The sequence below is a fragment of the Coregonus clupeaformis genome, unplaced genomic scaffold, assembly GCF_020615455.1.
Source record: "Coregonus clupeaformis isolate EN_2021a unplaced genomic scaffold, ASM2061545v1 scaf5024, whole genome shotgun sequence".
In the NCBI taxonomy this organism is placed as follows: Eukaryota; Metazoa; Chordata; class Actinopteri; order Salmoniformes; family Salmonidae; genus Coregonus; species Coregonus clupeaformis.
Genome location: NW_025538478.1, coordinates 1 through 15,000, shown reverse-complemented (window position 1 = coordinate 15,000; position 15,000 = coordinate 1). Strand labels below are relative to the sequence as shown.

At 47.8% G+C, this 15,000-nt stretch overlaps 2 protein-coding genes across 2 annotated transcripts in view; one reads left to right on the top strand and one right to left on the bottom strand.

The window, feature by feature from the left end:
* The window catches only part of LOC123490837 (Kv channel-interacting protein 4-like), a gene marked incomplete at its 5' end in the record, with an annotated part of 5,927 nt that extends 2,282 nt beyond the window's left edge, over positions 1-3,645 (top strand). The window contains 2 exons of the mRNA XM_045220689.1: positions 2,835-2,897; positions 3,492-3,645. Of these exons, the coding sequence (XP_045076624.1) occupies positions 2,835-2,897; positions 3,492-3,539 (111 nt within the window). The remainder of the gene's footprint in view (positions 1-2,834; positions 2,898-3,491) is intronic.
* Positions 3,646-7,263: 3,618 nt separating this feature from the next.
* On the bottom strand, positions 7,264-8,301 carry LOC123490838 (B-cell receptor CD22-like). Its single transcript, XM_045220690.1, has 4 exons — positions 8,055-8,301; positions 7,602-7,692; positions 7,437-7,491; positions 7,264-7,353 (listed from the first exon to the last, which is right to left on the bottom strand). Exons 1-4 carry the CDS (start codon positions 8,296-8,298, stop codon positions 7,264-7,266), a joined length of 480 nt encoding a protein of 159 aa, XP_045076625.1. The 5' UTR covers positions 8,299-8,301.
* Between the last annotated feature and the right edge of the window lie 6,699 nt (positions 8,302-15,000).

Genomic DNA, 15,000 nt, shown 5'->3' with positions numbered 1-15,000 from the left:
GATCCACAGAGGAATACAGCAGCGGCGGTGGTGGAGGCCGTTGTGGTGGATCGTTACCTACGCGCCCTGCCTTATGAGGCAAAACGGTTCATCAGTCAACAGGCCTTGACCACGGCTGATCTGACCGTGGAAGCTGTGGAAAAGTACCAGGCCACAGCGGAGATGCTGAATGCTTCCCGAAAAGACCCCAGGAGTGCGGCCCCACCACAAATGGGAAGAACCCGTCCAAAGGACCCCAAGGTCTCGAACCCAGCCACGTCAGGACTTATCCCGGCTCCAGGGGGAGCCAGAAACCAGGCGGGTCCAAGAAGAGTACACCAGGAGGGGAAACTCGACAGTGTTACCGGTGTGGGGAGATGGGACATATCTCCTGGCAGTGTGGGAAACCAGCTGATGAACCTATGCCCACTGCGGAGTCCTCCAGCTCAGCACCCACACACCGTTTTGCCTCGCTCTTGGGAGTCGTAGATGGCGGCCCAGATCGACCCCCCACCTGCCCGGTAACTGTGAATCACCATGATGTGGAGGCCTTACTGGATTCTGGTAGCCGGGCCACCCTGGTGCGTAAGGATTTGGTGGGCCCAACGTGTCTGACCCCGGGGAAAGTCCTCCCAGTTTCCTGTGTCCATGGGGACACCAGAGAATACCCCATTACTGAACTTACAATGACCAGCACACGGGGAACCATACACACGACGGCGGGGGTGGTTGATTCCCTCCCCGTCCCTGTCCTAATTGGACGAGACTGCCCAGCCTTTTACCCACTCTGGAGAGAGTCTCAGGAGAGGATAACCCGAGTACCTCGGAAACGGAGAGGCAAGACTCATCCTGGGAAGGCTCCGGTGCAATCCTCCGAGTTACTCACTCCCGCCCGGGCTCTGATAGGGATGGCAGGTGCCCAGACCGACACAGAGACGGAGCTACAGAATCTGGACAAAGAACTGTCTGGTCTGAAGGGGACCGCTGAGAGGTATCGTTTGTTAAAGCAACAGTTAGACATGAAGACAGAAGAGTTAGATATCCTCCAGGCTAAACTCCAACAGAGCTCCTTCCCTAAGCAACAGGAGGAGCTGGAGAGGCTGCGCAGGACCATCGAGGAGTGTGAGGAGACCCTGCGCAGTAGTAAGGAGGTCCAGAAGAAGGCAGAGAGAGAGAAGGAACTGAAAGCTGCTCAACAGAAGCTAAACTCTGCTAAAACCAAGGCTGATGCGTTCAGTAAGAAACTCAAGGAGAGACAACAGGAGGCTGAGTCCCTGGTCCTAGAGTTGGAGGAGTTGAAGAGAGAGCAGTCTGGCAAGCACCACGGCAATGCGGACGCCCTCTCCGGCGTGATGCCTTCTTCGCTGCCTTTACCCCGACGAGGACGTCGGTCCCGAGGAGGGGGATGTGTGATGTCACGAGAGGCTGTGTCCTGGAGGGACGTTACATCCCCCTGAGGTGGCTGCAAACCCAGACAGCTATGGCTCCATCTGCTGGTATGGTCGGGAACTCCACCCCTCTATGGCCAATCTTCCCACGCAGCTGAAACAAATGAGGAGCTGATGAGCTGAAGGTTTGGGAAGGGAAGAGACACAGTCTCCAACCTGGGCTCTCTGGAGGACAAGAGGGCTGCACGTCCACTTCCATGAGGAATATAAGGATTTGGAGATACTTACCTTTGGGAAATACTCACCTTTGGATATATGCACCTGTGGAAATACGTGAGAGACATTTGGAAGGACTTTTGCTGGGTTGGCCACTAGCTGCAACGTGGACTACAGTAAGGCTGGGGAAAAGTTATCTGAGCGAGTGAGAATTATGATTTTGGATGTGGAAGAGACATCCCTGAACTGTTAACCCTTAAAGAGCCACAAGAGAACAGAATTTTGTTATATTTTAGTTAATTTCCCAAGACCTATAATAAAATCCTTGTTTTGTTTGAACCTTGTCTCCTTGCACTACTTGAGCAATCCCGCTGAAAGCTGTGTAGCCTCTCGTGACGTCACACCACATATCTAGGATCAGATTAACAACTTCTTCCAGGTAACAACTAACCACAGATCTAGGATCAGATTAACAATTTCTTTCAGGTAACAACTAACCACAGATCTAGGATCAGATTAACAACTTCTTCCAGGTAACAACTAACCACAGATCTAGGATCAGATTAACAACTACTTCCAGGTAACAACTAACCACAGATCTAGGATCAGATTAACAACTACTTCCAGGTCTTCCACAGATCTAGGCCTAGATTCAATCCTAATGCGCTTGTAGACAATACAGCTTTTAAAGGCAATGTTACTACACTAGTGGAGATCGCATTCAGCGCTGCAGATGTCGGCTCAATTGGAAATTACCTTTAAATCCTTTAGCACAGTTTCTGATTGAATCCAGGCCCTAGGGTTAGATAAGTCTACCTCCATTGTTTTCCACAAAGGGTTTTAAAAGGACCCTGTAGACATAACCTCTTTATTGGTGCACTCAGACCTTGTAAACAACCAGAACCAAAAGGTCAGATAGGGGTTGCTTATATTTGTCCTGTTTCAGATGTAGATGACCTGTGGTCCTCTGTAGCTCAGCTGGTACAGCACGGTGCTTGTAACGCCAAGGTAGTGGGTTCGATCCCCGGGACCACCCATACACAAAAATGTATGCACGCATGACTGTAAGTCGCTTTGGATAAAAGCGTCTGCTAAATGGCATATTAAATATTAATATTAAAATTAAATTAACCTTTACAGTGTGTGGTGTGAAATGGAAATGTGTTCTTTGCATATCTCACTCCCCCTGAGACACCCTCGGTGAGGAGAAAGGGTTGCGTATTCAACTGTTTCTCTGTTTCTCTCTGTCAGAAAATGGACAAGAACAAAGATGGCGTGGTCACCATTGAGGAATTTCTGGAGTCTTGTCAAAAGGTGTGTTTGTCTGTGCGTGTGTGTCTGTGTGAGTGAGTGGTTGTGTGTGTGTGCATGTGGGATATTTCCGTGTGATTCTATAGGATATGATTATATATTACATTATTTAATAATATCTAAAATGTCACAATGTGAAGTTAATTTCCAAAACCCTATATCCACAAATCATTTACATTAGTGTTTTTTCATCAGAACTTATTGCTTATTGGTACCTTCATGTGTGTGTAATTATTTGTCACATTTAACTGTGTAAAACCTTGCATTGTTACTTTTTTCTCTGAGAGTGAGGCGGATATCTCGTTTTGTCTCTCTGAAATGAAAGAATCTAGTGATAGGTTCCAAACAAATACATGTCAGTCATTGAACAACCCCATGCCATGATTAGATGTAGAAAATCACACCAATCTCTTTCATAAGTTATTGAAACAAAAAAGGTAATTTACAAACATTTCTAAAATGGATATACAGTACAGCGTTTTGGAATGAAACTCTTTGTTTATTTAAGAACCTCTTTCTGCTTTTAAACTGTTTAAACCTTTTCTCCTACTGCTTCTTACCCGTTGTGCTTTTTGTCCCTTCCTGCCTCCCGTCCAGGATGAGAACATCATGCAGTCCATGCATCTGTTTGACAACGTCATTTAGTGACATTTCCTGTGGGTGTGGCCTAAAGGACACAGTGCCCATATTTAGCCCGAAAGCCTCCACCCCTAGCTCCCCTCTATCCCCAAACACAGACTCATTGGGACTGTCAGGGGGGAAAAGGGTACCCCTTCATGGATCTCCACTCTTCCATCCATCCCTAGGCCCTAGTCCCTCCCTGCACCCCCCCAAAAAAAAAAAAACCTACATGGAAAGATCAGACAACAGTTAGGTGGGCAATAGGTACACCTCCATGGGTCTCCACTCTCTCATTCACCCCTAGCCCATCTCGGCCCCCAAAAGAGACACCCCTACCTGGGAAGGTCGGAAAACAGTTAGGGGTCAAGAGCCACGCCATGTTGGAGACCATAGCACTCTTTCTATATGACATCACATTCTCACTATACAATAATGTAATTTATTCTCTAACTACTAGTTGGACAAAATGGTGGACTGTTATTCTTCTAAGGAGAAAAGGCTTTAAATCAAGCAATAATCTCACTGTTTGGTCTGAACTTGTTAACTGTGAGATGTATTATTATCAATCATCGAACATTCTGGAATGTTCCATCTTTCTGTGTTCCGGAATGGAATCCCTGGCTGACGGAACTACCCTCAACCCTCCAAACATCCATATTGTGTCCTATAGATGCGGTAAAGAGGTCAATGGAACTCGACCAAAACAATCAAATTGCCATGGAAACGCTTGGGGAGGAAAGATCCCGAATCTCCTCATTGGCCCCAAGCAAAATTATCCTACATTTAGGCTATAATTTACAGTATATGTGTACTATATTGTGGTAAAAATAAGAGTATAATGCTTGTATGGATGTCAACCACAGGAGGTTGGTGGCACCTTAATTGGGGAGGACGGGCTCATTTTAATGGCTGAAGCAGAATAGTTGGAATGGTATCAAATACATCAAACAGGTTTTCATGTGTTTGATGCCAATCCAGTGCTCCGTTCCAGCCATTATTATGAGCTGTTTTCCCCTCAGCAGCCTCCTGTGATGTCAACCCCAATGTTCAGGTCATCGTCACCAATCAACTACATTACAGTTAAAAATGACTTTGACTGCCACCACCGATTTCTATATGCTAGCTATGCTACCAGCTTATACTGAACGGGAGTTAGCATTTAGCAGACACTTCTTCTAACCCTGAAAAGGGACAACTTCTAAATGTTATGCATGAAAACAGCCAAATATATTCAAATCAGACTTTAGTAACCACATTGTCGGACTGTTACAATACCGTACATCAATCATGACGGATTTGATGAATATCCACTTTTTTAGAACAGATTTGTTGAATGTGCGCCAATCCAGCGTCCTTCGATCCCCCACGGTCTGTGTTCCATTGACCTCTTTACAGCATCTATAGTGTCTGCATGATGTGTGTTTTAAAAATGACAATACATAATATTTAATGTAACTGGTTGTGTGTCTAGGTGCTGGACATTGCTCCTTCTGAAAGTGTCTGTGTATATTTTGTACAGACATGATGATGATGATGATGATGAAGGTGAATAAACCACTATTGCTATACAAACCAATGTAAATGTATTATTTGTAATTACTGTATGTACTGTACAGTACAAGAGGTGTGATTTTGAAAGCTTTCCATTTTCTCTCCACCGAAGATACTGTTATAACAAGGTAAAAACAATGACAATTAAGTTTAATCTTACAAGTTGATTAAACACAATCCACACTTTATAGTTTCCAATATTTTGTATTTTCTAAAAGCAATAAGAAATGTTGCATCAAGTAGTTGCATCAGGGCACTTATAACTTTGTCATAAAACCAATAGCAAATGTATATGAAAATATCAAGCAAACATATATTATGTATCATCTAACAGTACTGTATAATGTAATAGAATAGAATAGAATAAATGTATTGTTCCTGAGAGCAAACATCAAGAAGAAATGTAAAAACTATTATGTTCTTAGCCTTCATATAAAATCTAACTGGACATCGAGGCTACTTCAGAAATACAAAGCAAAGGTATTGACAACGGTTTTGTGTTCAGATTCTGGGTCTGCTGTAACTTATATCTTTGTTCTATGTTACTTAAAAATGGAATTGAAAAATATTTAACACAAACATTATTTACAAGGTTCCCCCTCTTAATCATCATTGTCTAAAAGGCACAACTGATCCTAGATCAGCACTCCAACTAAGTTTGAATACAGCAGTCCTGTGTGGCTCAGTTGGTAGAGCATGGTGCATGGGTTCAATTCCCAATGGGGCCACCAGCATGAAACATGTCTCCACGCATAATAAGTTGCTTTGGATGAAAGTGTTTCTAAATGGCATATATTATTATATATTATTATATCACTTAGTTGGACTATACAGGTCCAGATATACAGGGGTTTTGTCAGACTTGTTTTCAGGTCTTCTTGTTTCTGGGTTTGTTGACTCTACTGTAGATCTCAGAGGAGTCCTCCTCAGCTGCTTGTGCTGCTGCGGGTCTGAGGAGAGAGAAACAGAAATGAAACAGAATCTGTGTCCCAAAACCCCCATCTTATCCTCTTTATAGTGCATTACTTTGAACAAGGCCTTTATGTCTCTAGTCAAAAGTTGTGCACTAAATAGGGAATAGGGTTCCATTTGGAACATAGATAGAACAGATCCTCAAAACCACCACTCTCTCATTATAGACATAGTAATTGTCTTGAGATGTCCATTGTTGGATTCGTAGTTTAAGGAAATGCCATCACTAGTGGCCACTAGGGGACAACTTTTATGCTTATTAATGACATCATGGTCCTCTCGTCCAATAAGCAGCAGCATAGGAATGAGCTGAAAGGAGAATATAGCTTGTTTACAACCAAAAATTAATAAATATATATATATATATATATATATATATATATATATATATATATATATATATATATATGTAATTAGTATGTTATAGGGGTCCAGATTTTTTTTTCTTCATTTCTCTTGTTTTTGTGAAACTATCCCCAACCAGCGATTCACTTCCTCATCCTCGTGTGCAGTAAGTCGGCTCCAAAAACACCCAAAACATCCTTTTAGAAACGAAAAAGCTCTAAGTAGTCTATAGTGATGCACGTCTTTAAATTTTGTACATATGAAATTGTGTCATTCAGAACATTATCCGTAACGTTATGTTCCATGTTGTTGCGACTCGAACAATGTCTGGTCCATTCTAGCAGCAGGCTACACAGAGAATAGAACAGTTGGACAGGGGAAACAGCGTCAGTCACACAAAATTGAATATAATGTTGCGGATAAAGTTTGGAATGACACAATTTCATGTGTACAACTGCAACATCTAAAGACCTGCATCACTATACTGAGAGCATTTCAGTATCTAAAAGGATGTATTTGGGTGTTTTTAGAGCATTTGTTCATGTTTTTTCAGAGCCTCTGTACTGCACAACAAGGATGAGGTAAGTTTCTCAAAAACAAGTGAAATCTATGACATTCCATTTACATCAGAAATAGAAATTTGGTTGTAAAAAAGTAAACTTCTCCTTTAATGCGGTGTATTCACAATGTTCTAGTATTGGCTCCATGTTATTTTAATGGCCGAATTTGCTCACGGTGTGGCAGCACTAGGGCGGTTGAATTTCACAGCATCGTAATCGACATCCTCGTCCTGTTTCTGGGGTTGAGGCAGTTGGACAGTGAGTACAGAGGCACTTCCTGGTTTTTGAAGCGAGAGAAGTGGACGCTGGCGTAGTGAACGTCATCCTGGTCTACGGTGGCTGCTGTCTGTACTGCAGTAGGGGTCATGGCACATGCTTGAGATGTTGTCATACACTGGACTAGAGTCTCCCTGATGGAGAGAGAGGACAGACAACATGAGGAGTAGAAATGTTCCACAAAGCAATACAAATAATCTGTTTCTAACAGACTCACCTGTACATTCTCTGATGTGTCTCTTGTGTCAGAGGTGGATTTGGAGGCCTTCTTCCTGGTTTGCACATTAATGAATTAATTCATTATTGAATGAATGAATTAATCAATTAACAAAGAGTCCATAAAAAAGTGTTAGAGTGAAATAATATTTAAAAGATCACTCACCTGAACCACATGAAGCCAGAGAGACAGAAGATGAGAACCAGAACAACAACTATGATTCCTACAGCTGCGGTCATAACTGATGTTTGTTTCCCTAAATTAAAATATGGATGATACGAGTACTGCATGTTATAAACTGAAAATAATCGTAGTACAGGACAATAATACAATATTTCTTAAGTGGTCTCATCTCAAAGTATATATAATTATATATATGTAGCTCAGCTGGTAGAGCACGGCGCTTGTAACGCTAAGGTAGTGGGTTCGATCCCCGGGACCACCCATACACACAAAAAATGTATGCACGCATGACTGTAAGTTGCTTTGGATAAAAGCGTCTGCTAAATTGCATATTATTATTATTATTATAAAACAAAGTATGATAAGCCAAAGTATAATTATTAATATTAGCTTGAAATGTAATTTTGTACTGAAATATTGAAGGTGAAAATTCACCTGGTAAAGTTATCATCAGAACTGTAGAGTTCCTAGACCCTCTTCCATTCCAGGCCTCACAGTGGTAATGTCCATTGTCCTTAGACTTGAAATTACTTATGTTGTAGATCTGTCCAAATCCATTTTGAAAAGTCTTATTTTGAAAGTACCAGGTGTATTTGTCCACAGGTGGGTTGGCATCACTGCTGCAGGTCAGAGTCACTGAACTGCCCTCCACTATTTCACCAGAGGGACTGGCTGACATTGAGGCGTTCTTTGGGACATCTGGTGAACAATATGTAACAACAGTGTTTTAAATAGTTTTTTACATGAGTAACATCATGAAACTTGGACTTGTGATTTAAATATTAATTTAAATGTGATCCTCTGATCAAAAGATGAGGTTAGGTGTACTAACACTGAACGTCCACAGACACAGAAGAAGAGTTGAGACGTCCATATTTATTCTCAGCCTCACAGTAGTATTCTCCACTGTCCTCAGAGCTGATGGCTGTGAAATTGTATGTCTTTTCCAGATCCTGTCAGTGAAGCTCCATTTTCTTGTACCAGGTGTATTTTTCCACAGGTGGGTTGGCGTCACTGCTGCAGGTCAGAGTCACTGAACTGCCCTCCACTATTTCACCAGTGTCATGAGCCTCTCACTCCACCGGGTTACCACCTTAATTTGTTTCCACTATCTTCCACTCTGCTCACCTCCCTCTCTCTACTCAGCCTAACTAGCTCCACCTGTCCCTGCTCTGCTCGGCTCTAATTACTCTGCCAGCTGCGCTGCATTACCCACTAACCTCTCCCAGTATTTAAGGCCCTGTCTTTCAGCTCTCCGGTGTCAGATCGTCTGCAAAGCTCACACCCGGAACCTGTTTGCTCGCGCTTCTGGCTCACCCTGGTTTTGTGACCCCGGACCTGCCTGTTTTTTGGATACTCTTCTGCCTCAGGAGATCCAGACCTGCTTCTGCCTTTACGACTCCTGACTACTCTTCAATCCCGGTAACTCTGACCAGCCTTCTGCCTTGCTACTACGTATTTTGGATTTCCCTTGAACTGTACTGCTGCCTGGTTTCATTCCGCCCTGTTGTGTCTGTGTCTCCCCCCAGGACTTCTGGACCACCCACCACCGGCTTCATAGGGACGCATCGCTGCCACTGGGGGCACAGACCCAGCGCATTGGACGGGACCCCTGTTACTCCTGGAGCCTTCATTCACTCCCTACCCCTTTTCCCTTAAGTTTAATAAACTTTCTGGTGTGACGCAATTGTGGTCCTCTGGTCGTCTGTCTGAATCGGTGACAGTACGATCTGACCATTATGGACTCAGCGCACACTTTCCCGACATGGAAACCGATGAGCATGAGCAGCAGTTCCAGCAGCAGCAACAACAACTCGCCATGATCATTCAACTCCTCACCAACCTTACCCCAGCCAGTCTGCCCACCAGCCCAGCCCCGAGTTACCTGCCCCGGTCATTGCAGCCGCTGCTCCGAACCTAAGATTGGAAACCCCGAGCGGTTCAACGGCGATTCTACCCAGGTCCGGCCATTCCTGACTAGCTGCCGACTTCCAGTTCTCCTTGCAGCCAAGGACCTTCGCCACGGAGGGGCTAAAGTTGGGTATGCCATCACTCACCTGACGGGCCGGGCTCGACTCTGGGGAACAGCAGAGTTCGAACGTCAAACCCCCGCATGTGCAACCTTCGACCTGTTTGCTGAGGAGATGCTGAAGGTGTTTGACCTGGATTCACCCACCGCAGAGGCGTCTCGTGAACTGTTCAGTATTCGACAAGGCAGACGTACAGTCGCAGACCATTCCATCGACTTCGAACCCTGGCTAGACGAAGTTCTTGGAACACACCATCGTTGGTGGACGCGTTCTTCCATAGTTTGGCTGACTATATCAAGGACGCAGTTGGTCTCCCATGAACTGCCTTCCACTCTTGATGAAGCTATCGCACTGACTGTCAGGATCGACAGAAGGATACAGACCGTCGTCGTGAGAGGGGGCGCCAAGGTCCACCTACTACCGGCATTCGAGAGATCCGACTGGGCTCCTGTCATCTACTGCCACTCACCCAGGTCAGCTTGATCAGTCTGAGCCTATGGAGATTAGGCGCAGCCTCCTCACTCCTGCAGAGCGCCAGCGCCGCTTCACCTCAAACCTCTGCCTCTATTGTGGAGGTGATGGACATCGTGGTGGTAACCTGCCCTTTAAAGGGCCGAAGCTCACCGGGCGTAGGGGAAGTCCGGTTGAGTTCAAGACCATCCAGTCCTCCGACCGCAAACCCCTGCTGCAAGTTCACCTCCGCCTCTCGACTCAACTCACACCCTGGCTGCTCTGGTGGGATTCTGGCGCCAAGCCAACATAATGGACACTCAAGCTGGCACGCCAACTGGGACTGGAGAACCTCCGTTTGACACCTCCTATTCCTGCCCGGGCACTGGACGGACACTTACTCGGATCGGTCACTCATGTCACGGCCCCGGTCTCGATGGGTCTGTCCGGAAACCATCAAGAAACTATCCAGTTTCACCTGCTCCCCTCTCCAGGCCAACCTCATCCTGGGTTACCCATGGCTCCGCCGGCACAACCCTCAGCTCGACTGGGTGACCGGGGTGATCAGGAGTGGGGAGAGGACTGCCACCGAACCTGCCTGCTTGCTGCCGCACTCACCCCTCGGCCAGTACCTACTAACTCCGCTCCTGACCTCTCCAATGTCCCAGAATGCTACCATGGTCTCAGAGAGGTGTTTAACAAAAGCAAGAGCCACATCTCTGCCCTCACCGACCGTGACGACTGTGCCATCGACCTCCTCCCTGGAACAGCTCCTCCAAGGGGTCGTCTTTATTCGTTGTCTGCTCCTGAAAGAAAGTCCATGGAGGACTACATCAATGGCTCTCTGTCCGCAGGATTAATCCGTTCATCTTCATCTCCTGCTGGTGCTGGCTTCTTCTTTGTGGGGAAGAAGGACGGATCTCTTCGCCCCCACGACTACAGGGGACTCAACGACATCACAGTGAAAAACCGTTACCCTCTGCCTCTGCTCACCTCTGCTTTTGAGTTGCTCCAGGAGCCACTGTTTTTACCAAGTTGGATCTCAGAAACGCTTTACCACCTAGTGCGGATCCGGGAGGGAGATGAATGGAAAACCGCATTCAATACACCAACAGGCCACTACGAGTATCTGGTTATGCCTTTTGGCCTCACCAATGCTCCTGCTGTGTTCCAGGCTCTAGTGAATGATGTACTGCGTGGACATGTTAAACAAGTTTGTCTTCTTTACCTGGATGACATCTTAATTTACTCCAGAAACCTGTCTGAACACACCCGCCATGTCCAGCAAGTCCTTCATCGTCTTCTGAGAATTCCCTCACGCCAAGGCAGAGAAATGTGAGTTTCACGTCAAGACAGTGGCCTTCCTGGGGTACATAGTGGCAGAAGGAAGTATCCAAATGGATCCTGCCAAAGTATCACAGTCACTTCATGGCCAGTTCTGGAGAACAGAAAGAAGCTGCAACAGTTTCTGGGGTTTGCTAACTCATAGGAAGTTTATCCGGAACTACAGTACCTTGCTGCCCCTCTCACTGCTCTAACCAGCACCAAGCAACCTTCACCTGGACCCCAGCAGCCCGACAAAGCCTTCAGTACCCTACAAGGTGAGGTTCACCTCCGCTCCCATCCTCCAGATGCCTGATGTGGACCGGCAATTCATTGTGGAGGTGGACGCCCGGATGTGGGAGTTGGTGCTGTGATTTCTCAGTGGGCTGCGGAGGATAGGAAGCTCCATCCCTGTGCCTTTTTCTCACGTCGGTTGTCCCCCTCTGAGTGCAATTACGACATAGGGAACCGTGAGCTGCTGGCTGTGAAGCTTGCCTTGGAGGAGTGGCGTCACTGGCTGGAGGGGTCCACCATTCCATTTCTCGTTTGGACCGATCATAAGAACTTGGAGTACATCCGCACGGCCAAACGGTTGAACTCCAGGCAGTCCCGCTGGGCCCTGTTCTTCACCAGGTTTAATTTCACTCTGTCATACCGGCCTGGATCACGCAACACCAAGCCAGACGCCCTCTCCCGTCAATTCCAGAAGGATGACACCCCCTCCAAGGACCCTGTGTCGATTCTGCCAAGTCCCTGCATCGTTGCAGCTCTGACCTGGGCTGTTGAGGAACAGGTGCTGGAGGCTCTCCGTAACCAGCCAGGTCCCAGCACTTGCCCAGCTGACCGCCTTTTTGTCCCCCGAAGACCTGAGGTCCCAGGTCATTCAGTGGGGACATGACTCCGCCTAGCTTGTCACCCTGGCTCCACCCGCACTTACAACCTGCTCGCCCAGAGGTTCTGGTGGCCCTGAGGAAGGATGTACTGGAATTCGCCCAAGCCTGCCCCCATCTGCAACCAACACAAGCCGCCCTCCAGCCCCCAGCCGGATTGCTGCAGCCCTGCCTGCGCCCAGACGCCCCTGGTTCACACGCCCTTGACTTTGTCACGGGGCTGCCCCTTCAAGTGGCATGACCGCCATTCTCACCATCGCTGACCGCTTCAGCAAGATGGCACACTTCATTCCCTCCCCAAGCTCCCAACCGCCAAGGAGACCGCCCAGGTGGTCCTGGAACACGCCTTCCGGATCCACGGACTGCCAAGGGATGTTGTTTCTGACCGTGGTCCACACTCCTCCGCTTTTTGGAAGGAGTTCTGTCACCTGCTGGGAGCCACAGTCAGTCTGACTTCCGGATTCCATCCCAATCCAATGGGCAGTCAGAGCGGGCTAATCAGGAGCTCGAGAAGGCACTGCGATGCATGACTCACGCAACCCCCACTCCTGGTCGCAGCAATTGACATGGGTGGAGCGCGCACAACCCCTCTCTGACCTGCCTGCCACGGTATGTCCCCTTTCCAATGTGTTTAGGGATGCCAGCCTCTCTTTGCCAGCCAGGAGGAGGAGGCTACTTGCCCATCTGCACTTGCTTTTGCCCGTCGATGTCGCCGCACTGGTCGCAAGCCCGAGCCACACCCAGGTCCGCTGCCAGCTACACTACCGGGGCCAACCGTCGGAGAATTCCTGCTCCCACCTACTATGTTGGTCAAAGGGTGTGGTTGTCATCGAAGAACCTGCCACTCGGGGTGGAGTCGGAGGTGGCACCCCGGTTCATTGGCCTATTCCTATCATAAGAGTGATTAGCCCAACTGCTGTCCGGCTCCAACTGCCTAACTCCCTGAGGGTGCACTCCCACTTTCCATGTGTCTAAGATTAAGCCCATCCATGAGAGTCCGGGCTGGTCCTGCTGCGCCTGGTCCTCCTCCTCTACGGCCGCGATGGTGGTCTGGTTTACACCGCGCGCTCTTCGTCCAGACGGAGGGGTAGGGGGGTCTCCAGTCTTTGACTGGGAGGCTATGGACCTGAGGAAAGGACGCAGCACCGGATTGTGGATAGGACTCTCATCACCGCCTCACCAACGCATCCTGATCAACCTGCAGAACCGTAGGGGCCGGAGAGGGGTCCCCTAACCGTCCGGCCCGCCGGCTTCCTGGGTCCTGTGCCTGATCCTGCCCCGGGACCTGTCCTATCTCCCCCACCACGGCCCTCCGGCTTCCTCCGAGGATGAGGACGCTCACTGGACCGCTCGGAGGAGTTTCAGCCCTCCTCCGCCCTCCCCGCCCGGCGTGGTGGTTCTTGGGACTTCTGGGGCCGGCCCTGGGGGGTCGTCACGAGCCCTCCTACTCCACCGGCTTACCACCTTAATTTGTTTCACTATCTTCCACTCTGCCCACCTCCCCTCTCACTCAGCCCAACTAGCCCCACCTGTCCCTGCCTGCTCGGCCCCAATACCTGCCAGCTGCGCTGCACCACCCACCAACCTCTCCCTGTACTTAAGGCCCTGCCTTAGCCTCCGGTGTCAGATCGCCTGCAAAGCTTCACACCCGGAACCTGTTTGTCGCCGGCTTGGCTCACCCTGGTTTTGTGACCCCACCTGCCTGGTTTTTTTGGATACTCTTCTGCCTCAGGAGATCCAGACCTGCTTCTGCCTTTACGACTCCGGACTACTCTTCAATCCCGGTAACTCAGACCAGCCTTCTGCCTTGCTACTACGATTTTGGATTTCTTGAACTCCGTACTGCTGCCTGGTTTCATTCCGCCCTGTTAGTGTTGTGTCTCCCCCAGGACTTCTGGACCACCCACCACCGCCTTCATAGACAGCACCGCTGCCACTCGGGGGCAAGACCCAGCGATTGGACGGACCCCCGTTAACCCTGGAGCCTTCATTCACCCCCTTCCCTTTTCCTTAAGTTTAGTAAACTTTCTGGTGTGACGCAAATGTGGTCCTCTGGTCAGCCTGTCTGAATCGGGACAACCAGAGGGACTGACTGACACTGAGGTGATTTTTGGGCCATCTGGTAAAGGAGAATTTGTCAGAGGGTTAGGACAGTAGTATATTTATGACAGTAGTATATTTACAAATGAAAAAAATAATTATCCGTTAAGTCAGAGAACTATCTAAACCTCGAATTCACACAAAACGTTAACAAATACACAACTTGGAGATGCTGTGCTTTAGGACTAGTTCATTTAATTACTATTGTTTTGCTACACTTAGCATTCAAAACACTGAGCTGTACTTTACTCACACTTCACATCCACGCTGGATGGTAGTAGACCTGTCTTTCCCCATCTCACTCTGGACTCTCAGTAGTACTCTCCAGTGTCAGATGACTGGATTTGATTGAAGATATGCTGTGGTCCTGTCATACTCTGATAGCCACCTCCATTCTTCTTGTACCAGGTGTAACTCTGGCACAGGTGGGGTTGGCATCGGCTGCTGCAGGTCAGAGTCACTGAACTGCCTCCACTACTTCCCCAGAGGGACTGACTGACATCTGAGTGTTCTTTGGTTTATCTGATAGAAAATATGAATGTCCCTAAAGTGGTAATGTCACAATACTTTCATAATACTTATAATCAT

Coding starts and splice junctions, on each gene's coding strand:
- LOC123490838 (XM_045220690.1), bottom strand. CDS start 8,298: ATGTCAGCCAGTCCCTCTGGTGAAATAGTGGAGGGCAGTTCAGTGACT. Junction 7,492..7,601: donor TCTGGCTTCATGTGGTTCAG/GTGAGTGATCTT, acceptor TGTGCAAACCAG/GAAGAAGGCCTCCAAATCCA. Junction 7,354..7,436: donor ACACATCAGAGAATGTACAG/GTGAGTCTGTTA, acceptor TCTCTCCATCAG/GGAGACTCTAGTCCAGTGTA.